The sequence below is a fragment of the Miscanthus floridulus genome, chromosome 2 (assembly GCF_019320115.1).
Source record: "Miscanthus floridulus cultivar M001 chromosome 2, ASM1932011v1, whole genome shotgun sequence".
Taxonomy (NCBI): domain Eukaryota; kingdom Viridiplantae; phylum Streptophyta; class Magnoliopsida; order Poales; family Poaceae; genus Miscanthus; species Miscanthus floridulus.
The window spans coordinates 170796330-170814314 of NC_089581.1; the positions used below are offsets into that span (position 1 = coordinate 170796330).

At 48.7% G+C, this 17985-nt stretch overlaps 1 protein-coding gene and 1 pseudogene across 1 annotated transcript; one reads left to right on the top strand and one right to left on the bottom strand.

Moving 5' to 3' along the window:
• Positions 1-6127: 6127 nt before the first annotated feature.
• LOC136537442 (probable inorganic phosphate transporter 1-12) lies at positions 6128-7027 on the bottom strand (annotated as a pseudogene).
• A 3084-nt stretch (positions 7028-10111) lies between these two features.
• On the top strand, positions 10112-17205 carry LOC136535688 (proteasome subunit alpha type-5-like). Its single transcript, XM_066528052.1, has 9 exons — positions 10112-10274; positions 10398-10479; positions 11502-11582; positions 12020-12133; positions 12214-12315; positions 12920-12978; positions 16129-16231; positions 16618-16683; positions 16774-17205. The coding sequence occupies exons 1-9, from the start codon at positions 10261-10263 to the stop codon at positions 16864-16866; spliced, it is 714 nt and encodes a 237-aa protein (XP_066384149.1). The 5' UTR covers positions 10112-10260; the 3' UTR covers positions 16867-17205.
• Positions 17206-17985: the final 780 nt, after the last annotated feature.

The window sequence follows — 17985 nt, forward strand, 5'->3', positions numbered from 1 at the left end:
GAGTTCGGCAAGCCATTTCTTGCCAAATTTCTTTAACCAGTTGAATATTCTTGGCTTGAGGCCCTGTAGGATCATGCCGTTGGCACGTTCTACTTGGCCATTCGTCCTAGGGTGTCCTACGGCTGACCAAGCCACATGGATGTGGTGGTCGTTGTAGAACGTCAGGAACTTGCGGCCAGTGAATTACGTCCTGTTATTAGTGATGGTGGTGTTCAAAACCCTGAACCTGTGGATGATATCAGTGAAGAATAGCACCACTTGCTCGGATTTAATTTGATTGATCGGATGAGCCTCGATCCACTTGGAGAACTTATCAATTGCTACCAATAGATGGGTGTAGCCACGAGGGCCTTCTACAGGGGCCCAACCATGTCCAGCCCCCACACGGTGAATGGCCATGTAGTGGGGATGGTCTGGAGGGCTTGGGCTGGGAGGTGCGTCTACCGTACATAGTATTGGCATCCCTCGCAGGAGCATACTAGATTGGTGGCATCAGCAACTACCATTGGCCAGTAGAACCCTTGGCGAAAGGCATTTTCGATGAGCGTACGAGGCGCTACATGGTGCCCTTAGGCTCCTGCGTGTAAGTCCTAAAGTAGGGCTTGACCTACCTCGATAGTGATGCATCGTTGGAGGACGCTAGATGGGCTTTGCTTGTACAACTCGCCATTGCTGAGGATGTAAGCTTTGGCTCACCATGCGAGCCATCTAGCTTCGGTCCTGTCTACAGGGAGCTCTCCTCAAACGAGGCAATTAAGGAACAGGACCCGCCAGTCCGTGCCCTGGTTGGCCTCGGGAGGCTCCGCGTTGATTTCTATGACCTCAGTCTCGGCCACAGGGGTCTCGATGACCGAGGGGGCCTCGAGCCATGTGGTGGGCTTGGCCGGTGGGCCCTCTTCCACTACCGAGGCATAGTCAATGGAAGGCTTGTGGAGGTCTCTGGCGAAGATGTTTAGGGGGACCGAGGCCCGCGCTGACGCCATCTTCGCCAGTTCATCCGCGGTCTTGTTGAATTTTTGTGCGATGTGGTTGAGTTCGAGACCATCGAACTTGTCTTCAAGGTGATGTACCAGCATGCAGTATGCCTCCATTTTAGGGTCATGGCAGTTCAACTCCTTCATCACTTGATCGACATCGAGCTGCGAGTCACCCCGCACGTCGAGGCGCCGTACCCCAATCTCGATGGCGATCTACAAGCTATTGACGAGGGCTTCATACTCGGCTGTGTTGTTGGAGGCGGCAAAGTGGAGCCAAATCATGTAGTGCATGTGCACTCCAAGGGGTGAGATGAAGAGCAGACCCGCGCCTACCCCGATCTTCATTAGGGACCCATCAAAGTATAAGGTCTAGCATTCCGTCTGGACTTGAGCAGGTGGCAGTTGGGTGTCAGTCCACTCAGCCACAAAATCAGCTAAGACCTAGGATTTAATGGCTTTCCGAGGCGCAAAAGACAGAGCTTCCTCCATGAGTTCGATGACCCACTTGGCTATCCTACTCGAGGTCTCCCGGTTATGGATTATCTCTCCAAGGGGAAAAGATGACACCATGATCACCGGGTGGGATTCAAAGTAGTGATGCAGCTTGCGTCGAGCCAAGACTACGGCGTAGATCAGTTTCTAGATGTGGGGGTAGCATGTCTTAGTCTCGGAGAGCACTTCGCTGATGAAGTAAATAGGTCATTGGATGGGTAAGGCATGCCCTTCTTCCTGCCTCTCAACCACCACGGCCGCGCTGACCACCTAGGTTGTTGCGGTGACATAGAGTAAGAGGGCCTCACCCTTGGCTGGTGGTACCAGGATAGGAGGATTGGTGAGCAATGCCTTGAGCTTGGCGAGGGCTTCTTCGGCCTCGGTGGTCCAAGAAAAGCGTTCCGATTTCCTCAAGAGGCGGTACAGAGGTAAGCCTTTCTCGCTAAGGTGCGAGATGAAGCGGCTTAGGGCCGCGAGGCATCCCATAACCCTCTGTACTCCCTTGAGGTCTCGGATTAGTCCCATGTTGGTCACGGCCGAGACCTTCTCTGGGTTGGCCTCGATGCTGCGCTCCGAGACTATGAATCCCAAGAGCATGCCTTGGGGGACCTCGAAGACACACTTTTCGAGGTTGAGTTTGATGCCCTTCTCTCTAAGGCATTTGAAGGCTATTTCCAAGTCACCAATGAGATCACTGGCCTTCCTAGACTTGACCACGATGTCATCCATGTAGGCCTCAACGGTTCGCCCGATGTGCTCGCCAAAGACCTAGGTCATGCACCGCTGGTATGTGGCCCCTGCGTTTCTGAGGCTGAACAACATAGTAACATAGTAGTACATGCCGAATGGGGTGATAAAAGAAGTCGTGAGCTGGTTGGATTCTTTCATCTTGATTTGATGGTAGCCTGAATACGCATTAAGGAAGGATAGGGTCTTGCATCTCGTAGTGGAGTCAACGATTTGATCGATTCGAGGTAATGGAAAAGGGACTTTTGGACATGCTTTATTCAAACCAGTGTAGTCCACACACATTCTCCACTTCCCATTTTTCTTCTTAACTAATACAGGATTAGCTAACCACTCCGGATGGGACACCTCCTTGATGAATCCGGCCGCCAAAAGCTTTTGCACCTCCTCACCGATGGCCCTACGCTTTTCCTCGTCGAATCGGCGTAGGCGCTGCTTCACTGGTCTGGAGCTGGCTTAGATGTCCAAGGCATGCTCGGCGATCTCCCTCGGTATGCCCGGTATGTCTGAGGGACTCCACATGAATACATCACCATTCGCGCGAAGAAAGTCGACGAGCACGACTTCCTATTTACTGTCGAGGGTGGCGCCGATCCTCAGCGCCAGGTCATTGGAGCCGGTGGGGTCGACCAGGATGAGCTTGACGGCCTCCGTGGGCTCAAAAGTCCCATCATGACACTTGGAGTCAGGTGCCTCGCTACCAAGCCAGTCGAGGTCGATGATGAGGGTCTCAGCCTCCATGAGAGCCTTAGCGTACTCGATGCATTCGACATCACAGTCGTATGCATGCTCGTACGTGGACTCGACAGTGATGATGCCGTTGGGGCCCGTCATCTTGAGCTTGAGGTAGGTGTAGTTGGGGACCACCATGAACTTGGCGTAGCATGGCTGCCCCCAGATGGCATGGTACGTTCCCTTGAACCCAACCACCTCAAAGGTGAGGACCTCCTTGCGGTAGTTGGAGGGAGTGCCAAAGCAAATGGGCAAGTCGACGCGCCCGAGGGGTCACGTGCATTTCCCTGGCATGACGCCATGGAAAGGCGCGGCATCACCCCGGAGCTGTGATTGGTCGAGCTCCAAGAGCTCTAGGGTGTTGGCGTAGAGGATGTTGAGGCTACTGCCTCCGTCCATCAACACCTTAGTGAGTCGGGTGTTGCCGATGATGGGGTCGACGACAAGTGGGTACTGCCTAGGGTTCAGGACATAATCGGGGTGGTCATCCTGATCAAAGGTGATCGCCTCCCGAGATCAGTTGAGGTACTAGGGAGCGGCCACCTTCACCAAGAAGACCTCTCGGTGCTCCCCCTTCCGCTGGCGCACCGTGAGGCATGCTAAAGGCCCACCAAAGATCATGAAGGCATTGTGCACCTTGGGGAACCCATCGTCCTTGTCATCGTCCCTATCGCCGGTGCCCCTCTTCTTGGTGTCGTGGTCGGGGAGCCCAAGCTTGGCGTAATTACGTTGGAGCATGGTGCACTCCTCGAGGGTGTGCTTCACCGGGCCCTAGTGGTAAGGGCAGGGTTTCCTAAGCATATTGTTGAAGAGCCCGGGGCCTCTTCGGCCTCAGGGATTCTTGTGCTCTACGACCGCGACTAGGCCGGCCTCGAGGAAATCTTGCTTGCCCTGGTGACCCTTCTTCTTTTTCTTGAGGAGGTGGGGAGCCAAGGCCTTGGGGCCTCGTCCCTCCGCTTCCCCTTGGTTTTGTTGTCGGGGAAGATGGCCCCGACAGCCTCTTCACCCGAGGCGAAGTTGGTGGCGACATCGAGGAGCGTGGCAGCCAAGGTCGGTACGTTTCGGCCTAACTCCCGGACCAGGTCTCAGCAGGTGGTGCCGGAGGAGAAAGCCTAGACAATTTTTGAGTTGCCAACTCTTGGCAACTCGGTGCGTTGCTTGGAAAAATGTCAGATGAAGTCTCAAAGAGACTCGCCCGGCTTCTAGCGACAACTTTTAAGGTCTTAGGAGTTCCCGGGGCGCACGTATGTGCCCTAGAAATTCCTGACGAAGACCCTGACCAAATCACGCCAGACGTGGATCTATGATGGAGGGAGGTGTTCGAGCTAGGCTCGCTCTGAGTCTGACAGGAACAACGGGAGGTTGCGGATGATGAGCAGGTCATCGTCCACGCCGCCTAGCTAATAGGCCAGGTGGTAATCGGCTAGCCAAAGTTCAGGGTTGGTCTCACCGCTGTACTTCATGAGGTTGGCCGGTTGCCCAAACTAGGCCGAGAAATGAGCAGCGTAGATAGCTCTGCTAAAGACTCGATGGTCAGGTGGCTCAGGAGAAGGACTGTAGTCCTCCCCACTATCGTAGTGGCCACCTCGGTGCGGATGGTAGCCTCAGGCGGGCCCCTCATTGCTATGGCACCGTCGCCTGCTGACCACATTGTGGTCGCCTTGCGCCTCACGTCGGTCGCCGAGGCGGTTGTGCACCGAGGGGGCCCTGTTGGCTGTTGGTGCCCGAGCGAGCTCGGGATGAATTGAGGCCTCCCTATCCTGCCGAGGCAGTGCTGTAGGTAGTTCTGAGGCGCCTTCACGCCGTCGAGATTCAGAACTTTCTGCCTGTTGCACCATGGCAGTCTTAAGGAGATCTCAAAGCTTGCCATGGGCTCACCGTCCCTCCATGGTAGAGGGCTCGGGCAACGTTCGGAGTAGCATTGCCGCTGCCATGATGTTCTGGCTAGCACGATGGAAGATAGAGGGTTGCTCATCCCCTCCATCATTGTTGATGCGACGATGGACGTCGCGAGCCCTCCATCGGGCTGCTCTGCCCTCACCGTGACCCGCTGCTCTTGCTTGAGAGTGTCTCGGAGCTGCTGCAGAAGGAGTCAATCTTGCTTGACCTTGGCCTAAAGCTCATGGAGCTGCTCTAGGTCTGGGCATCGGGGCCCTTTGGGGGCAAGGTTCTCGTTCCACGCTGCTGGGGGCTCAACACGTGGAGGTGCGGCGCCGCCCGCTCCTACGAGGGGCAGGGAGCAAGAGCCAGCCCCTTTGTCCTCATCACCCATGCTCGGCATCCCGAGCTCGACATGGAAGCACTCACGAGTGGGGTCATAAGTGCCTTTGTCATTAAAGTCAGAGTAGCCGAAGCAGTAGTCACTCGTGGCCAGGAAGTGACGCATGGCTTTAGGGTCACGAAGTCCGAAGAAGTCCGCTTTGGCCCATGCCTTGTCCTCTTTCGAGGAGTCAGCACGGGTGTGGGTCAAAGTCGTGGTGTCAGAGTCGAGGGAGAAGCGTTGGTGGCATCCTGAGGGCTCCGTGTGAGTGGAAGCGTAGGTGGAAGCATAGGCGGTGGCGGCATTATGTAGCCTGAAGGGGTACGGGGATGGTGCCATCGCTGGGCTTTGCTCCGCCAGAGTCAACTCCTTAGGAGGTGGCGAGGCAGAACTTGATGACAGGGCATCGCTGTGCACCACCAGCGCCTTTCCCCTATCTAGGCTCAGGCTAGACAGGTCCCCAACCAGGGACCTTATACCAACAGCTGGACAGGGGATACCGGCAGAGCGCGACGTGTCGCCCTGAGCTTGCATGGGGTCGGGGTGGTCCCGCCCATGCCATACCTGGCGAGCACGATGAGAGTGGCGGCCTAGGCATCGCCCACGCCTAGGCTACTGGGGCATGATGTCATCGACGATCGGTGGGACTCTAGGTGAGAGGAGTACCATATCGTACGCATATCCTAGAGACATGAACTCTAGGCTCCCGAACTAGATTATCATGCCAAGACGCAGTGGTCGCATGGGGTTTGCCATCCAGAACTTGTCGGGATGATGAAGATGACACGAAGGAGTTCCTCTACCTGGCGCGCCAACTGTTGGTGTTTTGGACTAGTGGGCCCTCAACCAACTAGTAAAAATGTACTGCGTGCTCCCAATTCTGGATGGTGATGTAAAGAGACACAAGGTTTATACTGGTTCAGGCAAGAGGTGCCCTATGTCCAGTCTCAGGCATCTTGGTCCGCTAGTAGTACGTCAGCACCGTGGGCACCACGCCGAGCATGAGGATGGCGCGCCACACGTAGTCGGCCTATGGCACGGTGGATGCCATGGCGTTGACCCGGTACGCCGACACCAGGAACACCCTGCGAAACACCGCGGAGAGCGCAAGCGTGACGATGCCACCGGCGAGGATGCCGAAGCCCTGCATGGCAAAGACGGCAATGATGAACCCGCCGTGGGTCTTCTTGTTGGTGTACTCAGACATGATGGTGGTGCTGAGCGGGTAGTCGCCGCCGATGCCGAAGCCAAGCCAAAACGGAAGAAGCAGAGCATGGCCATGACGCTGGTGGGCGTGCTCTCGAATGAGAGCCTAGAGGCAAGGGAGCAGACTACAATGAGCAGCAACGTCATGCCGTAGACGCTCTTCCAGCCGAGCCTATCGCCGAGCCAGCCGAAGAAGAGCTGCCCCACGAGCGTCCCGCAGAGCGCGACGCCATTCACCGTGGCCGCGACGTTGGGCGGCAGCGTGCCTGGGTCCGGCTTGGTGGGGCCGGTGTAGTAGACGCGGCCGAGCAACTTGGTGACGAGCGAGATGTAGAAGAGGTCGTATGCGTCGGTGAAGAAGCCCATGCCCGCCACCACGATCGCCGTGAAGTGGTACCACTGCATCTTGGTGGCGTCGAGCGTGGTCAGCACCTGCAGCTGCCACTACCGCTGCCGCTCCTGTTCCTACCTCGCCATGGCGCCGCGTGGTGTCGACATGCTGCTGCTGCTGCCGCCGCCGCCAAGCGCTCCAACGTGTTGCTGGGGTTTGTTACGCGAGATCGCAAAGGCAGAACCAGGGTTTGTTACGTGAACGGATACATACAACTGTCATGGCATGGCGAAATGCCTATGTCGTGTCATGCATTGTGGTGCGGCAGGAAAGTGATGTGGCGAAGACCGGAGCCGCTGACCGGTGACGTGGTAGGGTCTGTCATGCCACCGATCTTGGCACGGCCCTGACGCGCCACGGCTCATGGCGTGGCAGGATCATATAAATATCGTCCATGAGCCACCCCTGCCCTCGAGCCGCCCGCCCTGCCTCCTGCCTACCACCCCTGTCCGAAGCGTCGCCGCCACCGCGCCCGCAGCGCCTGTTACCGCCGTGCTTGCACATCGACCATCGCACCCATCCGGCCACCCACCCACTTTGGCCACGCCACGAACGCCGGCGCGTCACGGCCGCCGACCGGCCGCTCATAAGGTAGGCTCTCTCGATTTCATGTTATTATGATTGTTATTTTAGTTAGGGTTAGTGATTTAAGATAATTAGGTTAGTGAATTTGTTAGGATTTGTTAGTGATTTAGGATAATGATTTAGAATTTGTTAGTGATTTAGGATAGTTAAGGTTTATGTTACTGTTATTTAGGATTTTGGGTTTAGGGATTGATTTTGGGTTTAGGTTAGGTAGTTTTGGTTAGATTGTTAGGGTTTAGGTTATTGTTAGTTAGGATTTTGGGTTTAGGGATTGATTGTCTGTACTTAATAGTGCGTGATAAGGCGATTTAGATGGTTTGATGAAGTTTCGTCAAATGCTTATTTTTCTAGGGAAGTTGTTTAATATGCCTATTAATGTTACTTTGAATATATACATGTGCTTTATATAATATTAATTTGAATATTGTTAATTTGAATACTCTAACCCTTTATTTATTAATTTGTAACAGGATGGTCCCTCTCACGCAGCACCCGTTGTATTCTATTCTTGAGGTAGAGTACGACGACTAGCATCGAGCACACATTTTAAGTGACACCGACACACAGGTGGTCTTGCCTACTTTGAGGCCCCGCACGCACACCAGGGCGCATCAGTGGGATGAGCGTTACACGTCGTATATACGGCGTGCCGGCTTCCTCGAGCTTATCTGTGTTGTCAACTACGGTCTTCCGTTCCTTGACCCAGCACTACTTACTGTAGCTGTAGACATGTGTGAGTGTCTTCTTTGTACATAAACATTCTTATAACAAATTTGAGTCAACTAACAGTCGTTCTATTCTTATAATAGGTGGAGGGCTGAGACCCACATGTTCCACCTACCTTGCTGCGAGATGACCTTGACCATGCAGGACGCGAAGACTATCTTTGGCCTTTAGTTGGGAGGACTTTTAGTGACGGGTATAGTTGACAACGATCACTAGAGAGAGCTGATGGCTCAATTCACTAGCTTTCTTCTACCGGACGACGAGGTTTTAAAGAAAAATAAGTGAGCAATTCAAGCCTATTTAATACTTACATTACTTTCCTGCAGTCATCGGGTCTCATTTTATTTGGTTAATTTTAGGAAAAGTTCTAGAGTTTCGTTGTCCTAGATCACAGAGCGCTTTAATTACTTGGACCCACAGGCTGAGGAGGCTCAGATCGATAGGTTCGCTAGAGTGTGGCTCTAGCACTTCCTTGGTGCTTTCCTCTTTCTAGACGTCTCGGGCAACACCATCCGTTGGATCTTCCTTAACATACTACGCCAGCCGTGGAAGAACAGTTCTGATATGGACGTATCGACAGCTATGTGTTGCCTGTCGTCGCACCTCAGGGTATGTGAACTTTGGAGGTTGCTCCTACCACTCCAAGTTTGGTGTTGAGAACGATGGCCCGTTGAAAGACCCCTTAATACTGGTTTACCGGTAAGTACTTTGGTTTACTATATTCTACGAGGTAGTTACATATAATGAGATTATTAATGGCTAATTCATTATCGTGTTCAATGCAGCAATGGAACGGATATGATACACTCCCCACAGCTCTGTATATCTAGACGGAAGTAGAGTTAGTTAGAGGTAATACGAGGCGCAAGTATAGGGAGTACACGGATGGTCTCGACGTCTTGACACAGCACTAGATTACGCTCTCTTTACTATCATACATGTGTCTTGTTCGATATACACTATATCACAATCTCCCGAGCTTCCACAGACAGCACGACCAGTGGGACGATTGGTCGTAGGACGAGATTGGCATGTCTTAGCTAGGTGGTGTCCCGTTTGGTACCCAAAGAGCCTCACAGTTTGAGAATCGGCAGCACTGTCGACGAGATTAAGTAGCAACTAGTTTGAGAACCGACAGTCCCGGCGTATCTCGACGTCGGTGGTCGACGTCTTGCGTGAGGAGTCGAGAAAGCCGGGGTCTATGGTAGCGTCGCTGCCGATCCTACAATATGGGTCCAAAAAGACAAAAAAAATAAGTGCATCATTTTTAGCCCTTATAAAAAGAAAACGAATTCTTGAACCTCTTTTACACTTATATCACGTCGAGGTACTGCAGAAACAAGAACCGCAAAATCCGATCCAATTTTTCATAATCGATTAGTTAACATGGTGGTTAACCGTATTATGAAAGACGAAAAAAATCATTGACTTATCAAATTCTCTATCGAGCCGTGAAAAAGATTCAACAAAAGACAGAAATAAATCCACTATTGATTTTACGTCAAGTAATACGTAGAGTAACTCCCACTATCAACGCGGAAAGTTCTGATTAAACCGTCCTAGTACTGCCGCGCCAAGATCGGTGGCGCGACAGATCCTGCCACGTCACCAGTCAGCGGCCTCAGTCTTCGCCACGTCAGCCTGCTGTCGCGCCACCATCGTCGCGCCGTGGTAATAGGCGCGGCTAAAAGTGCTAGTTTTGAAGAAAAAAAACAGCGTTAGATTTAAAATTAGTTTAAAAAAGTGTTAAAAAAAATCAAGAACAGCGCAGGTTGGGACGTGATACGGTGAAACTGAACTGCGCGGATGCAGGGATGTCGGACGGCATGATCCGCGGTGCACCTGCTCGGCCCATCCACGCTTTCCATGTTCTGTCATTCACGGCCCAATTCCTCCCCGCGGCTGGGACCGTCTACCTGGCACGTGGGACCTACCTGTAAGTTTCGCGACGCGCCGTCTCCGTTAACATCTCGCCGTCATCTCGGCTCTCTTTCAACTTCGTTCGCAAGAAGCTCAGGACAGAAGCCATCAAAAGCGACTTTGCGAGAGGGAAGCGAGAGAGAGAGAGAGAGAGGAGACACAGAGAGGGAGGCGCCGACGCAGAGTTCTTGCTCCATCCCGCATCCGCCGCCGTCGCCGCCAAGATGTTTCTCACGAGGTACCCGATCCCTCTGGCGTTCTGTTTTTTCGCTTCTCTAAACCCTACCCTCCGATTCGATTAGCCGGCGGCGCGTCTGGTGTCTGATGCGGCTGAGATTTCTCTGGGGGTGGGTTCTTGCAGGACGGAGTACGACCGCGGGGTGAACACCTTCTCGCCGGAGGGGCGGCTGTTCCAGGTCGAGTACGCCATCGAGGCCATCAAGGTGAGATTTCTCTTGCTTCTCTGTTTGGGGTCGTAGCGAGTGTTAGCCTAAACGCTAAACAGTAGCTCACCCATTGTTTAGCGAGTGTCTATAATAAAAAGGTGAAATTAAGTGTTCTAGCAATTAGAGAATTATTGATAGTTCCCACATGACAAATGACATATGAAGTTCTCAGATGACAAATGATGGACATTGTCGATAGCACCTCTGTTCCAAAAAACTTGACATTCTAACACAACTGTAGCACTTAGATAGCCAGTGAGGCCCATGTACATTAAATCAACCCTCCTCTGCAGCGCTTGAAAAATCGAACAACCCCTAAATAGGGGCATCGACGGACGGCGGTAATTTCACTCTTTTAATCTGCCTGAAATGTTCTAGAATGTCAAGTATTTTGGGACAAAGGGAATATTTCTTATATGGCAAGACTGTTTACAGGGCCATTTATGGCCTAAACTGAATAGGTGTCCGTGGTTTACTGTTTAACGCTGTTTAGTTGAACACTGGTCGTAGCTGGATGGCAAGGTGCTGGATCGAATCTGAGCAGCGAGGGTGCCAAGATGCCGAGTGGCTGTGCGGGCTTGCTGTGTGTCGTCAGCAGTTGTGTTTGTTTTGGAGGGCGGGGCTAGATTTGGTGGTTGGCAGTTGTGTGAGTGCAAATTTGAAATGATGTAAGTGGGTTTCTTAGGACTAACAGAATTGCTGGGATTTATGAATTTAGGGTGTTATATAATGATGAAGTCACTCGTTCATACTAATTGAGGTTTGCTATTGTGTAAAAAGGTTTTGTGGTTCTGTGTCTTGTTAGTTTACTACCGTGTCAATTTCAGCTGAGATGCCATGTCTCTTTTTTTTTAGTTTTTACCCCTTGACAGGCAGGTTGTTGTGTGTCATTGGCATTAAGTAGAGAATAGCTCAAGAACAAACACCTGGACTAAAATGCCAAGATTTTTAGTCGCCGGGTTTATGTGGGTATTTGTGACGAAGTGATGCTTATATTGCTGTTTCTTTTGCTATAACAGTTGGGATCCACTGCGATTGGGTTGAAGACAAAGGATGGTGTTGTCCTCGCTGTTGAGAAACGTGTGACCTCGCCACTGCTGGTACTTACTGAGTTACCTTTTCTTCTTCTTAACTGGTCGTAGTGCTTAATCATATGGCTACAAACATCAGGATATTAAATTGAGAACATTGCTTGCTGGCCAAACTTATGTTTGTATGATTATCCTCTTATTTGGTCTATCATTGAATTCTCATGACTTCTTATACAAGGTTTAACTTTAGGTAGCTCTTTCACACAGTTGTTACCTTGTTGGTTCAGCCCTGCATTCTATGCATTTTTTTCCGCAATATGTTGTCATCCAGCTATCATAGTGCTTTAAACTCTTCTCTTCATGCAATTTTGTGGCTTGATAACAGGAGTAGTTTTATCAGAGGATATAGCAGCTCCTCTTAGCCTCTGGTTTTCATGTTATATTCTGTTTCATGTTTAAATTGTTAGTCATTGAATTCAATGTTTCTTTGCTCTGTGATGTCATAGGAACCAAGCAGCGTGGAAAAAATCATGGAAATTGATGAGCACATAGGCTGTGCCATGAGTGGACTTATTGCTGATGCTAGAACACTAGTCGAGCATGCTCGTGTTGAAACTCAGGTACTTTCTTGGGTTATATACATATTTATACATGTTATAAAGCTTGATCCCTTAATCTGACTTGCCATGTTTACAATCAGAATCATAGGTTCTCGTACGGGGAGCCAATGACCGTAGAATCTTCGACTCAAGCTATCTGTGACTTAGCTCTGCGCTTTGGTGAAGGTGACGAAGAGTCAATGGTGAGCCTCATTTATGTTATTATACCACCTCCAGGACGAAAGAAACAATACTAATTAGATGCAGACTACCTCATTTTCGCCTCTTGAAGGGGTTTACACATATATCTTAGTTTTGCTGCATTCTAAATGTGGTTTGATGGTTACCTGTTTATTTTATTTCACTTTTTCTTTACTGTGGAGGAAACAGAACCTAGCAGATCATTTAGGGGTTCTAGTTAGCGCTAGTACTCCCGTAATGAGTACTTTGAGAAGAGATAACAGATGCTACCAAACTTTACAAACGATGATGAATAATTAGTCGAGACCTACACTGCTTGCATTGGCTCTTTCATCTGTGAGCATTATATTACCACAAGGGTCTAATGATGAAGATTGACATCATGGTTACTTTGACAAGGTTCAGTTACAAAAGGTCAAAAACATTCCCATTTACCAACTATATTTTGATGTTGCCAACCCACTAGTTATCTTTGCAGCATTTATACACCCAGTTTCCTGTAGTTTATGTTTCCATCAAAATAACTCATATATGAGTGTTTTAAAGTTGTAATCACTTCATTTATTTATGGAGTTGGAGTCCTTATGTACTTATCTATTTGTGCAGTCACGGCCATTTGGAGTCTCTCTCCTAATTGCTGGACATGATGAGAATGGACCTAGCCTGTAAGTATTGATCCATTTAGCTAACTGAACTGGGTTTTCTTCAACTGCTGGCTTTAGAATCCATTTTTTCCCTTAAAGCGTGTTGTTTTACTTCTTTTTTCTTATGTATAGAATGATTGTACTATCATGCATTGTAATTGCTTCTATCATGCTGCCCTTTTTTAGACTGTCATGCTAAAGTGGGATGTACTCATTGTACTATCATGCATTCTTTTTCCTTTTTGCTGGCTCGTTCTGGATTGGCATGGTAAACACTATTTTGGATGAAGTGGTCGTGTGGCAAAGGGTAGAGCGTACGAGGATCTTTACCAACATTTGAGTACGAAGGAAGGAGAGAAGGACATTTATAGGATGGCTAGGGTTCGTGAGAGAAAGACACGAGACTTCAACCAAGTTAAGTGCATTAAGGATGAAAGGGAGCATCTCTTGGTAAAGGAGGATGAGATCCGACATCGATGGCAAGAGTATTTTGACAAATTGTTCAGTGGTGAGAATATGGACACAACCTTTCAGTTAGATGACTCTTTTGATGACACCAATAGGCGCTTTGTGCGGAGAATCCAAGAATCTGAGGTCAGAGAGGCGTTGAAAAGGATGAAAGGAGGTAAGGCGATGGGACCGGATGGTATCCCAATCGAGGTGTGGAGATGCCTCGGGGACATAGTTGTAGTATGGTTAACCAAGCTGTTCAACCATATTTTTCGATCGAACAAGATGCCTGATGAGTGGAGGAGAAGTATATTGGTACCGATCTACAAGAATAAAGGGGATATTCAAAGTTGTACAAATTACCGGGGAATTAAGTTGATGAGCCATACTATGAAGCTATGGGAGAGAGTTATCGAGCATCGCTTGAGAGCAATAACGCGGGTCTCTATGAACCAATTTGGTTTCATGCCCGGAAGGTCAACCATGGAAGCCATTTTCTTAATAAGACAAGTTATGGAGCGGTATAGGGAGAAGAAGAAGGACCTACACATGGTTTTTATTGACTTGGAGAAGGCTTATGATAAAATACCAAGGAATGTTATGTGGTGGGCTTTGGACAAACATAAAGTCCCAACGAAGTATGTTGGGCTCATTAAGGACATGTACAGCAATGTTGTGACTAGAGTTCGAACAAGTGATGGATGATGGAGACACGGATGACTTCCCGATTAGGATAGGACTACATCAAGGGTCAGCTTTGAGCCCTTATTTGTTTGCTTTAGTGATGGATGAGGTCACAAGGGACATACAAGGAGACATCCCTTGGTGTATGCTTTTCGCGGACGATGTAGTGCTAGTTGATGAAAGCCGGACAGGGGTGAATCAGAAACTAGAGTTATGGCGGGAGACTTTGGAGTCCAAAGGTTTTAGACTTAGTAGAACTAAAACTGAGTATATGAGATGTGACTTCGGCACTACTACTCGGGAGGAGGAAGATGTTAGTTTGGAAGGTCAAGTAGTGCCTAGGAAGGATACCTTTCGATATTTAGGATCAATGCTACAGAGGGACGGGGATATTGATGAAGATGTTAGCCATAGAATCAAAGCAGGGTGGATGAAGTGGCGGCAAGCGTCTGGTGTCCTATGTGACAAAAGGGTACCGCAGAAGCTAAAAGGCAAGTTTTTATAGGACGGCGATTAGACCTGCTATGTTGTATGGTGCAGAATGTTGGCCTAAGAAAAGACGACATATTCAACAGCTAAGTGTCGCGGAAATGCGTATGTTGCGTTGGATTTGCGGTCATACAAGAAGGGATCGAGTTCGGAACGACGATATTCGTGAGTGATTAGGGGTAGCGCCAATTGAAGAAAAGCTTGTCCAACACCGGTTGAGATGGTTTGGACATGTGCAACGGAGACCTCCAGATGCACCGGTGCGTAGTGGAATCCTAAGTCAGGATAGTAACGTGAAGAGAGGCAGAGGAAGACCGAAGTTGACTTGGGTAGTGGCAATAAAAGGAGACTTGAAAGGATGGAATATACCCAAAGACTTAGCCTTAGATAGGAGTGCTTGGAAGACAGCTATTCACGTGCCTGAACCTTGATTGCTTCTGTTGGGTTTCAACTCTAGCCTACACCAACTTGTTTGGGACTTAAAGGCTTTGTTGTTGTTGTTGTTGTTGTTGGTCGATGTCTCTTTGCTGTAGAGTCTACTGTAGAGTGTAGACTTACGGTTTGTTCAGCTTCCATGAAAAGTAGAATTCCAGTAAAAATATGATAAAACAGAAGGCCATTATTTGTCTTTGACCGGGAAAATATATAAGAAAAGTAGAATTCCAGTTAAAATACGATAAAACAGAAAGCCATGGAACCTGCAGCCAATAATTTTCCAATCATGCTTTTATAGTTGAGCTATCTTTCCATTGTGCAAGGTCTTCACTTATAACATGCATAAGGCATCCGCAGTTTGTGAATTCAGGGGTCTTAAGCTTCCTAGAGTCAACCTCGTACGCTACATGGCTGGTCTTATACTCGACCCTAGCAGCAAAAGCATGAGGACCGGTCTTAGCCCAAATACCCGACCTCATGGAATAAAACACGATTTTCCCTAGATTCTCTTCTCTCTCCCTCGATCACCCAACTGCCCCAGCAACTCCACGCTCATCCTCCTTTGTGTGCGGTAGATTTTTATTATTATTTCTTGTGTGGGATCCACTCTTAAGACACAGGGTCTTTATACATAGCAGGGTGAGACCTTATGTTAGGTGGATCCCTTAAGGCCTTAAACGCTATGGATACCCTAAGGTATATACTCCGTATAGAAAGGTCAACTTTGATCCTCAGTAGTAATTTTCTGTTTTTTTTTGCTCATGCTTCATATTTCATGATTTGGTACATATTTGTATTAAGTAGAGTAGAAAAGTAACTCTTTCCCTGCTTCCAATAAGTTGCGGGGAAATTTCTTTGTTTACCACTGGAAGTTTAGCCAACTCTCAGACATGAGTTTATTGGGTCTCATGTGTACATGCTGGCAGATGCTTATATTAATGGAATATTGTGTGGAGATCAGGCACTTAGAAGTTAGAACGGGCCCTTTTTATGTCCTGCTCATTCTGCAATCATGGCATCATTTATCTCACCATGTTGGACAAATCCTGTCATGATCAAATACACAGCCACTGTACTTCTAAGAGTTCATGGTTTGTCTTTTGTGTGCTGCAGGTACTACACTGACCCATCTGGTACTTTTTGGCAATGCAACGCAAAGGCAATTGGATCAGGCTCTGAGGGAGCTGATAGCTCCTTGCAGGAGCAGTACAACAAGGTATGATACAAGATAGATGCTAAACTAATCAACTAGTAATTGTACAATTCCAAAGAGATATGCTAACTGTGAACCCTAGTTACATCAAAGCTCAGATAAGTGTTTATAAACTCAATCTGGTTAAGAAGTGTCTGAGAGCGTTACCTCAGTTGCAGTGCTGCTTACAATTCTTTTAATATGCTACGCCATTGCAAAATTTTGCTTCACTATTCCACAAGGATGTAAAATGGGATGATAATGGCGCTCTTTATGTCCTGTCAAAAACATGTAACATGTATAAGTGTATGCGTAACTGCAATGTTGATAGCAGATACGGAAAACATGGAGCTGCCTGTTACTTGTATGAAAGAGAATCGAGAGTAATGCCCTGCTGACTTCTTATGCAGGAACTAACCCTCGAGGAGGCAGAGACCATAGCCCTTTCTATCCTGAAGCAGGTTATGGAAGAGAAGGTAGGACATGACAGACCCACTCCATAGTCCATACTCCAGCTCTGTCGAACCATTCATCAATATGTGATCTTATTTTCCCGTTCTAAACAGGTGACCCCAAACAACGTTGATATTGCCAAGGTTGCCCCCAAGTACCACCTCTACACCCCTGCCGAGGTCGAAGCCGTCATCGCGAGGCTGTGAAACGCTTCCGAGCTCTTGCTATTCACGTCATCAGTCGGTAATAGACGATCCTTGTACGAAGCGTGGACATCTTGGTTCTTGATTATGGCTGTCGTCGTACTCTGTTGTTAACTCCACATGGACAGTCCATGGCAGTTTGATTCACAGCTCAGCCGGCTTTATCAGTTGTCTGTTTTAAGTAGCGATGAGAACTTTGTACCGCCAGAAAGAAAGTACACTTTTTTTTTACCGTTTCGGCTTCCGTTTTGTGGACAATTAGCTGATGCTCGTGATGTGATTGCAGCCTGGAATTTCCAGTGCTGCGTGAAATGGTAGCGGTGGTATCCTGTGCTTTTCATGCGTCAGTGGTTTATTTTTTGAATGAAAAATACACGCCCAGCGGAAGTTAAGCCGAGGCTACTGGCCAGAGATGTGGTCCGAGACAGCGAGCACGAGTGGTGTGGCGTGTGCAGCCGCTGCGTGGCGGTTTGCCCAGGTTTGGCATATAACGCGGATACCTCTTGGCGTTCGGGGAAGGATCGTGGGCGCTTTCGTTTCGTTGCCCAGGAAGGTCGCGCAGGGGTTTCCGCAGTGGAGAATCAGCATTGGTCCCATCAACCTTGACTATGGATTGCTAGGTCTTATTTAGATCGCGGTTAGAAATCAGTATTTGGTATTGTAGCATTTTCGTTTGTATTTGATAATTATTGTCCAATCATGGCCTAACTAGGCTTAAAAGATTTGTCTCGTAATTTACAATCAAACTGTGTAATTAGTTATTTTTTTTATCTACATTTAATACTTCATGCATGTGTCTAAAAATTTGATGTGATGAAGAGAAAGTGAAAAAACTTAGAATCTAAACAAGGCCCTAGTGGAGATGTGGAGTGAAAAGGCTAGCTAGCTAGGGGATCTTTGTGGTACAAGCCTACAAGGACACTTTGCCATGCATTTTGTAGGTGGACGGGGTTGGGTCCATCTCCGGCCAAAAAATCCTTCCCAAAACTTCATATCATTTTTTTAAATGTTCAGTCTGATCATTGGTTGGTTTCTGGGTTGATAAACCCGGCTAGTGCTGGTTTGTTGTGAGAGAAAAATATTGTTGGCTGGCCGATAAGCCCTGGCTGAAACCAATAAGTG